We start from the raw sequence: 9610 nt of genomic DNA on the forward strand, positions 1-9610 counted from the left end.
AGGTCTACGGTCCATAGGAAGCTAATCAGTGCTGACTAATGAGCCAGACCCTTGTCAAGCAGCTTGGCTAGTGTTAGTTAGGCTGGTAAAACTCAACAGTCAGTTACCTTGCAAGGTTTACATTTTAAGAAACACTGCAGGCCTTGTCTCCAAAGGACTCCCAGCATAACCCAAAGCACCTTATGGGCACTGATGTGGGCAGGGTGTACAAACAGTGCAAAAAGGAGCTCTTGGCCTTCACTGGGGACCTAGGGATATGGCTAGGAAATCAAAGTTGGAAAGCGTTTTAGGAAAAGGACCAAGGTCAATAGGGTGGTGGTGAAGGTAAGGAGTTTCCAAGGACAAGCAGATTCCCATAGAACAGGACCAAATATAGGTCCTAATCATCAATTTCTGGAGTTTGTGACACCCAAGGTCAGGCAATCATTCCCCAAGCCTGGGTTCGACCCATTCAGAGGGACTAGGCCCTCTGGCCATAGAACTACCAGGGTCCAGCCTTGCCTTGTCCTTCCCAATCAGGCAGAGACCATCATCCTGCAGCGGCTGCACCTAGCACCTAGGACAGATCACCGCATGCAAAGGTCCAAAGTTTTATTGTTTTGAATACATTCTCCAGCAGCCCCCTACTTCCCTCCCCCGCCCTCCTTCCCAATACAGAGTAAGGCTTGACCCAGTCCCCCACCACCCCAGGGGCCCCAGCTGGGAGGCAGAGGGGGCTTCCAGTTTGGTTTCAGGGTACCCCCTTTCCATCCTCTCACCCGCCTGCCCATGGGCCAGTCCTAGGAGCAGCTGGGGGTAAAGGGATTGGACCTACGCTGGGGTGGGGAGGGAGAGCAGGCACTTGTAGTTTTGTGGCCCATGGGCGGCACCCCTCACCCTCCTCCACCCCAATCCCCCACACCATGGAATTTTTGGTTCATCAAAAAATTGTCCCTCCCTCCCCTGTTGCAACCTTGTGGGATATGAGAAACCCAGGCACTCACGGCCCCTGGAGGGGCAAGGAAGGCAGGGTTGGGGCTGAGGGTGGTCGTGGGGCAGAGAGGGAGAGGTACAAGAGGCAGAGAACAGGGAGGGAGACAAGGCTTTACTTCCTAAGCGATTGTAATAAAAAAATTTCCTGGGTTTTAAGGCCAAAGCCTCAATTCAAATATAAATTCCCCAGAATGGAGGTGGCCCCCTTAATGCCCCCCTCCCTCCCCCAACCACCACTTTGCCCAGAACTTAGAAAACAGGACAGCCCCTAGCCCTGGGCACCCACCCACCCCCACCATTAAAAAAAAAAAAAATTAAAGTTTTATACAAAATGTGGGGAGGGGAGGGGAGAGGGAGGAGGCAGGGAGGAGACTAGAGAGCTGCCCTCACCTCCAGGACTTTGGGGGGGTTAAGGCAGCAAAAGCATGGGGAGTGGGGGGAACCTCAGCCCCCTGCCCACAGCCCTCAGGAATCTCGATGCTCCAGTGAGAGCTGGGCTGTTGCATGCTGGAGGTCAGAACTCACCCGCCTTGGAGTGAGGGGACCCCCTGCCTCCCCAGGCCCATCCCCACGCACCTTCTTGTCCTCACCCTCATCCTCAAGGCCCCCAGCAGGGCCTCCACCCCCCTCTAGGCGACAGTCTTCACTCCAGCGCCGCTTAAAGCGCAGCTTGAGGGGCATGCACTGGGCTGCCCCAGGTGCCTCGCCAGGCTCGGGCTTGGGGGGTGCAGGTGGGGCACGGGGCGTCTTGAACACCTCCCCATCTTCCTCATCCTCATCGCTGATATCAGTCACCTCCACCTCCTCTGATTCACCTTCTGAGATAGGTTCCACCTTGATCTGTGGTGGTGGTGGTGGTGGTGGGGCCAGTGTCCCCGGCCCCTCAGCCAGCCCGCCAGTGCTGCTGCCACCACTCTGGTCAGCACCTCCTGAAGCCTTCTCCCCAGCTGCCCGCTGACGGCGTCCTAGTGGGGGCGGCTGGAGCTTAAACTTGAATGGGGAAGAGGAGGAGGAAGAGGATGACGAGGCTGAGGAAGGGACCGGTGGGGTCTCAGGTGCCATGGGCGGCAGTGGGCACTTGTCAGGACGCTGTGGCTGGGGCACCACCAGCCCAGGGTAGTGCAGAAAGGCGCGGGGGCTGAGGTGGTAGTTGTAGACGCTTTGGGTGTGGGCCTGCAGGTACCGTTTCATGTCCTCAGGGCTAAAGGAAAAGTGGGAGCCTCCACCTGAGCCACTGGGGCCGCCACCACCACTGGGGTACATAGGGCTCAAGGTGGGAGAGGGTGTGTAGGCCAGGTGAGTAGGTGTCATGGGCAAAGCCGGTGAGAGCTGAGGGGGTAGCAGGGAGCCAGGCCCAGCCAGAGGTGATACGGGAAAGGGACTAAGGGGTTCAGGGCCACCCCGGGGCCGGGGATAGACTCGGAAGACACCAGGGTCATGGGGCAGGCGGGCCAGAGGGGGCCCTCGGAAAGCACCCAGCTCTGGAGGGCCAGGTGGTCGTGCCCGGGGGTCCTCGCCCAGTGGTTCTTCCAGCTCTGATGTGCCATCACTACAGTCACTGACTGAGCCTCGGCCCAGACGGCGGGCCACCACAGCTGAGAAGAGTGAGGAGGAGGATGAAGAGCAGGCCGGTGGTGAGCGGGGGTCCTCGGTGGGGGAGAGCACCTCGGAGGGCGTTGAGGGAGGGAAGCGGAAGTGGCTGCCGCCCGATGGCACTGGAGGGGCACTCTGTGGCACCGCACCCCCTGACAGAGTGGGGATACTTGGTGTCAAGGCCCCTGGCCTAGCCTGGACAGACAAACCAACCCTCTCCTCCCTCCAAGGCCATGCATCCCTGGTACTCACCAGCCAACCCCACATCGATGAAAGGATAATTAACCAGCACCAGTTTGTTGAAGTTGAACTTGTAAGTGAACCGTTTCCCCTTGGTCTTGTGCAGAATGCGCTTATTATAATAATATCTGTGGGTGTAGAGACACCATGACATCATTGATCAGTCAGTACTTATTGGGACTCAGTTCTAGACTCCATACCTTGATGCATGCTTGTGTGCTGCTCACAAAGTTACGGTAACCAAGAAACAGGAGCCATTTAAAGAAGTTAAGTACCCAGAAGATGGGGCCCAGATTAGAGGCCTTGTGGGTGATGCCATTCTCTCCCCCAACCCCTTTGTTACCAATGGACTCAGAAAAGTGCTAGGACTTGTCCAAGGTCACACAGCTAGGATCTGGCAGAGCCAGGTGCCAAACCTGTTCCCATGGGTCAGGAGCTTCCTAACCAGTGGGAACTGACCACATGTGCTCCAGGGCCCACAGTCCCTCCTTACCGCAGGGCCCGGCTCAGCTTGTCATAGTTCATCTGGGGCTTGCACTTGCGAACACCCCAGAGCCGAGCTACCTCGTCGGGGTCCTTGATGACGAACTCCCCATAGTCGCCCTGCCAGGCAATGACACCCTGGTACTCCTCCTTCCTTAGCAGCTCCAGAATAAAGTGCCACAGCTGAATTTGCCTTGAGCCAGGGGATGATTCCGGCTTGTAGGCCCAATCCGGGAAGGCAAACCCTGGGGATGGGAAGCAGGGAGGGAGCGGCCTGGGGTCAGGATGCCAAGTCTGGGATCTGGGTCATTTCCCAGGATCCACCTTCTACCCCACCCTCATGGTAGGGAAATCCCTTTTCTCTTAGCCAAGTGAAGACCTGAGTTAGGAAGACTGTGTGTCTGTTTGAGGGGGCTAGACAGGAGCTGGGGGGAGGGGAAGCTGGAGCCTGCTCCAGGGACACCGGGAGAAACAGGAAACCGTCGGCGGCGGGTCCCGGGGCCAGTGCCAGGGGGCCAGGCACCAAGCCAGGCCGACGGGCAGAGCTGCCAGTGGGGGAGGGGCAGGAAAGGGCACACGTGGCCAGTCCAGTTGAGGCACAGTCCCCCAGTCCACCCCCATATCCATCCAAAGCCAAATTGCACCCCCGAGGTCCTCTGGTCCCCTCTTTAGGAACATACACTATCTTCCCCAACAAGACCTAAAAGAAGCCCCTACTCCCACCTCAAGACCCAGAGGATTTTTTTTTCTTCTTAAAAGGACCAGGAGGGGTGGGGTGGCTGGATGACGATGAGGTCAGCACTTGCACACACAGAGGCTTCTGTCTTCCCTGGAGAGTGAAACCCAGACTGTCTGAGAGGCCCCCCCCAACCCGCACCAAGCCCTGGACCCTCTAAGTTGCACTGCCCTCCCCAGACCCAGAGGCATCCAGGCCAGACCTGGCTAGAGGGCCCCTGTTCAGGGCAAAGACCAAGCAAGCACAGTGGCACTGTCACCCTCTTCCCACTTCTGCCTTCTCATCCTCAGCTTCTTCCCTGCCCACCTGCCTGCCCGCCCCCAGCATTAACCTTGGGTAGAGGTTGGTGGTGGGCTGGCTGGTCCCTGGAGGGGGTGGGCAGCCTGGAGTGGGGGGGCTGCGGTTGTTGTCATTTCCCAAACCCCCGGGTAATCAGGGACCATCAATAATTCAGCACTAGGCAGCCGGTAATGGAGGGGTGGGAGGAGGGAAAGGAGAGGAAGAGAAGGAGGGGGAAGGCAGGGCAGGGGCCCTGGTGCCACTAGTGAAGAGAAGGCCAAGGTGGATGGTGGATGGATAAAGATGGATGGCGGTAGATGGGTGTGGTGGTACACAGATTTTGTCCCATTAGTGGGGAGCCTGCAGTGGGAAAACTGAGCTCAGGAGTTTGTGACCAGCCCAGGCAACACAGCAAGACCTCCTCAAAAAAAAAAAAAAAAAAAAAAAAAAGATGGGTGGGGTTCCAAAACCTGGTCTGCAAGTCTGAAGGGGTCAGTCTCCCTCTCTTGGCCCTAGCTCAAGCAGGTACCAACCAGGCCTCTGGGCAAAATTGAGCCTCCCCAAAGACTCCACCCCAGTCTGGAATTCAACCCAGGATCCTTCCTCTTGGGAACACCAGGGATCAACAGTACCTGCTCACACTGGGACCCCCCCCCCTTCAAATCCAAAGCTCACTGACTCCCACAGGGACCCAAGTGCCCAACTCCTGATAGACTGTCATGGCCAGTACTGCACTCCCTACCTGGTCTCTACCCTATTCAGAAATCCCAGCCTCAAACCAGCCCCTCAGGGCTCCAGGAATATGATCTCCAGCTGGTCAGGCCCAGAGTCCTGGACCAGCAACCCTGCTCCATTTAGTAGGGATAGTCCCTGAAAACCTCTCCCAAGGACCCCAGCATCCAAAGCCCCATGCCTCTCTTGGGAATTCAGTTGCTCACCCCATTATCCTCATCCTGCTAGACAGCAGAGGTCCCAAGGTCTCCCTGTGCCCTGAGGTTTTTGGGAACCCAGGTGACCAAACCACCAAGGTACAAACGCGAAGTACCCTGAGAGCCTTCTCAAAAAAGCTCCTGGCCCTCTCAGGGTACCAAGCTCCATGCTGCTCCCACTTCAGCCCCAATTTGGCTCCCAGACCTAGGAGGGGGGCTGAAGCCCCTGAGACATCGGTCTGGGGGTTTGAGGGTAGAGGAGTATATTGACTTCCACCCTCCCCCCCCAAATTAAAGCCACCCTTCCCAGCCCACCCGCCCCAGCCTCCATGTCCCGGTAACCAGGCAACGTGTGTGCAGCGACAGTCCTGGGAGCGGGGGAGCAGGAGGCTAAAAATAAACTTTGCAGAAGAGAGGGAGTGAGAGAGACTACATGCAACACAAAGGGAACTCGCAAAGGAGGTGGGGGGGCTCTGGAAAGGCCTCAAGCCGCATTCTGAGAGCTGTCCCAGGCCCCCTAGTTAACCTCCTTCCCTGAGACACCCCCCCCAGGGCCTAGACCCTGGCTGCCACTCCTGGCAGAGACCCTTCCCCACACCCAGGCCCACCCCAACACTAGTTTTCCTCATCGGACACAGCATACATGAGGGCCTGTTCCCAGCTTTGGGGGGGCAGAATGAAAGGGGGTGACGTCAGGGAGTCTCAATGGGGCTCTGTTCCCCAAGCCTTGGAGCCAGGAGCCAGGCACGGGCAAGGGGAGCATGTGTGAGTATATGCTGTAAGTGGGTCCACGTGCTTAAATCAGGGAAACACCAGCCTCTGCACCAAGAAAGCTTGGGGGGTACAGTACTTCTGGAGCATGGGGGACCAGTGAGGCAGGGAGATGGAGAAAGCAGTTGCACTCAAAGAGAGGTTCAAGAAACACAGATCCGGGTGTAAAGGTGGCAGCAGACAGGAAGGGCTGAGATGGGTGGGTCCCAGAAAGTACACCTGGATCTCAGAGGTAGGGTAGGGATTCTCCCAGACTACAAGACTGGGTGGGGGCAGAATTCCTGGGCACCCCCCAACTTCGTGTGGCTGCCCAAACTTTTTCAAGAGACTACGGGGGTCGGAAGGGAGGGGTGATGGTAGAGGAAGAGCCCGCCGGCCTCCAGGGGGGCCCCACCACCTCCCCCACTCCAGGCAGCCCTCGATGGCGCCAGAGCCGGGAAGAAAACAGGAAGTGGGAAACAGCCGCGGCAGAAGAGAGGGGCTGGGATGGAGGATCAGATGGAGGGGCTCACAGCCGCCGGCACACGTAAAGATCGACTGATCCGGAGGCCATTCCAGGCGCCCCCTTACCAGCTCCCACTCCCCGAAGCAGAGAACCTACACACGACTCGAACCCTAACCAGGGTTGTAAAGCTGCCCAGCAGGTCCCAATGGATCAAGGCCCCTGGTAAAGAGGAAAGGCAGGCGGAGTTGTTTGGGCGCCTCGGTCCCCTCCCCGAGTGAGGAGAGGCTCTCGCTGCCCCCAAGGCCCAGCGGCCCGGAGCCTGTGGGAGCCAGGGAGTAAGTGGGACGCACGTGACTGACCCTACAGCACTCCGCACCCCTGCCCCACCCTCAGCCCCCCTCCCAGGCCCCAATCCCCGGGCGCCGTAGTCCTGCTCCGAGCCCTTTAAGAGCCGCCCCCACCCGCCGAGCAGGGGGTGGGGTGGGTGGGCCGGTCGGGGCACACACCCGCACACTGGAGTCCTAGCCGCGGCCGCCGCCGGGGAAAGGAAACAAGTTTGAACAGCGGCGCCCGGCCCCCTTCCCCCTCCCCCGTCCCCGCCCCGGGCCGGATTCCGACAGGGTAGACGGGCAGGGGGCGGCTAGGACCCCTCCCCCCGCGCACCCGGGCGCAAAGTCCAGCCCGCGCGAGCCCGGGGGCGGCGGGGGAAGGGAGGGGGGGAAAGTCCGAGCGGGAGGGGGGTTAATCCCGATGCCCCCCGCCCGCCGGCCGAGGGGGGAGGGGAACCCAGGCCCCTTAAGGAGGAGCAAGTTGGCGGGGAAGAGAGGCGGAGGGGAAGACGGCCCGCTGAAAGAGAAGAGCTGGATCGGGGAGGGAGAAAGAGGGGGGAGCGTCTGCGTCCCCCCCCACCTTCCCCACCCTTCTCAACCCCGGGCCTCCGACGGCGCGGGAGGAGGGTACCCAGGTCTTCCCCCAAGCCACCTTAAAGCAGCGCGTTCTAAGGTCGGAAACAAAAAGTTCCTTTTTCGAACGTTCGGGCTGCGCTTTGGAACTTTGCGACTCGGTGCGGGCGGGGGAGCGAGGAGCCGGCGGAGACGGGCGGGGGAGGGGCAGCGCAGCCCGGACCCCGAGTCCCGGGCTCCCCACTCAAGCCCTCCTGGAGGCCATCCGTGTCCCCCACTAACCCGATGCGGGGCACGCGCAGCTGTGAAGGTCACGGGCCGGACCGCGCAGCGCAGAACCGGGGATAGCGGGCCCCGTGGACCAACCTCCCCCCGCCCCGCACACGTCCCGGCCCCCAGAGTGCAACGTGACAGAACGGCAGGGAGGGACCCCGCCACCCCCGTGATCCAAGGAGTGGGGGAGAGCCCAGCTTGTGAGGTTCGGGCATGAGGAGAAGATTAGGACCCGCAACACCCACACCACTCCGACCAGAGCCCAAAATTGGGGGTCCCAGGCAGCACCCCCTTTCGCTCCGCAAGAAGCAACAGGTCTTGAGTGCTTGGGGGTCCCCCAGAACTAGGAATCACTGGGGCTCCCCCGGACCCCTTCAGCCCCCCCAAAGTTTTCTGCCTGGTTTCCCGGGGCAACAAGTCTCCCCCACACGTGCTGCCCCCGCCCCCACCTGTGTCCGCCGGGGTCTTCATGCTGGGGGGCCCGGGGCAAGGCACCCCGACTCCGGGCCGTGGCTCCGGCGCCCGCGCTGCCCCGTCCCGTCCCGCGCCCGTCGGGCCGCCCTCGCCGCCTCACCCGGCCTCGCCTCTCTGAGCCTCTCCCCTCCCCGCCGCCGCCTCCCGGGTTAATATCGCACTCCGGGGCCGGGACGCCCACGCCCCCCGGCCGGCGACGTCACCGCCGCGTCGCCATGGAGACACTGCGCCCGCCCCCTCCCCGCGCACTCACACACACGCTTGCCGGCGCGCAGCCACTGAGGACCGGCCGGCTCTGGGCTTAAAGGGGCCGCGCGGCGCGGGAGGGAGGAAGAAGAGGGCGGGTAGAGGATGGGGTCCTAGGGGTCATGACCCGTCATGGAGGCGCCCAGTCTGCTGATAACTAAAGTCCTCGGCGCTTGCTACCTGCAGCGCCTCCTCCTCTCCTGCCCTCTGCGGCCTGCAGAGTTTCTTGGGGGAACCAGAGGATAGGGGAGTACCCTATAAGTGGGGTCAAAAACTTTTGTGGGGAGGGACATGGACCTTTGGGGAGGAGGCACAGTCTTCTCTGCAGGAGGACAGAGTCAGGGCTTGGAGAATAATCATCCAGACCACTGCATTTTCAAGCCTGGCCTTACCCAGCCCCCCAACCCTGAGCCTGAATGGGGCAGCTGTCCAGGGGTGGGGTAGAATGGGTGGGAAGCATTTCCCAGCATCGGAAATGGAGAGGCGGTGTGCCCTCCGCTCCTGTGGGGATGGGGTCTTGGCCTTCCTGTTAGCCCCCAGTCCAGCTGGGGAGGAAGTGATCAGAGAATGAATTCTGGAACCTGCAGCTGTCCTGGAGACACGACTGGCGCCGGAGGTACCTCCACCTCCTTCATTAGGGCAGGGGGTTCCGTAGGTGGGGCCAGGATGTGAGGAGGCGATCCAAATCTGAACAAATGTGCTCCCAAGGGGAACTGAGGGTCGCCAGGAGAGAGGAAGACAAGGCTTAAGACCTAAGGCTGGAGCGTAGGGGAAGTGTTAAGCTTGTTGTCCGCAGCAGCTGGGAGGGATGGATGGAGCCTGAGGCTCGGGAAACAGGAAATCAGAGTGCAGATCGGATGGACTGAGGCAGGGAGCCAGAAGCAGGGTAGAGGGCAAATAGATGCAATATTCACAGACAGATCCTAGACACAGTCTCAAAAATGACTCTTAAGGGGCTGAAGCTGTAGCTCAGTGGTAAAGTGCTTGCCTCATATGTGTGAGGCACTGGGTTCAATCCTCAGCACCACATAAAAATAAATATACTGTGTGTTCATCTACAACTAAATAAACATTTTAAAAAATGACTCCTGAGTTACCAAAGGAGGAGAGTATGGGGACAAAGGGACAAGACGGAAATCTAAAAGTTGGATCAAGACAAGCCAGAAGGAGAAAAAGCCATCAGACAGGGGCCACGCTCTGAGTATTTAGGGCTTCAAACACAGCCTCCTCCTTTCCTGGGTTCCTAGTCTGCCTCAGACTAGCTCCT

The 9610-nt window shown here is 59.9% G+C and overlaps 1 protein-coding gene across 1 annotated transcript; it reads right to left on the reverse strand.

The window, feature by feature from the left end:
• Positions 1–1274: 1274 nt before the first annotated feature.
• Erf (ETS2 repressor factor) lies at positions 1275–8212 on the reverse strand. The gene is made up of 4 exons (XM_076837998.1): positions 8073–8212; positions 3299–3533; positions 2818–2933; positions 1275–2717 (listed from the first exon to the last, which is right to left on the reverse strand). Exons 1-4 carry the CDS (start codon positions 8092–8094, stop codon positions 1438–1440), a joined length of 1653 nt encoding a protein of 550 aa, XP_076694113.1. The 5' UTR covers positions 8095–8212; the 3' UTR covers positions 1275–1437.
• Positions 8213–9610: the final 1398 nt, after the last annotated feature.

Source organism: Callospermophilus lateralis, chromosome 18 (assembly GCF_048772815.1).
Source record: "Callospermophilus lateralis isolate mCalLat2 chromosome 18, mCalLat2.hap1, whole genome shotgun sequence".
In the NCBI taxonomy this organism is placed as follows: domain Eukaryota; kingdom Metazoa; phylum Chordata; class Mammalia; order Rodentia; family Sciuridae; genus Callospermophilus; species Callospermophilus lateralis.

What these genes read in the sequence shown, in the direction of transcription:
- Erf (XM_076837998.1), bottom strand. Translation starts at nt 8,094, where the DNA reads ATGAAGACCCCGGCGGACACAG. An exon ending in AAGCTGAGCCGGGCCCTGCG is followed by an intron (nt 2,934 to 3,298) that starts GTAAGGAGGGAC and finishes CTACACCCACAG; the next exon opens with ATATTATTATAATAAGCGCA. An exon ending in CATCGATGTGGGGTTGGCTG is followed by an intron (nt 2,718 to 2,817) that starts GTGAGTACCAGG and finishes CCACTCTGTCAG; the next exon opens with GGGGTGCGGTGCCACAGAGT.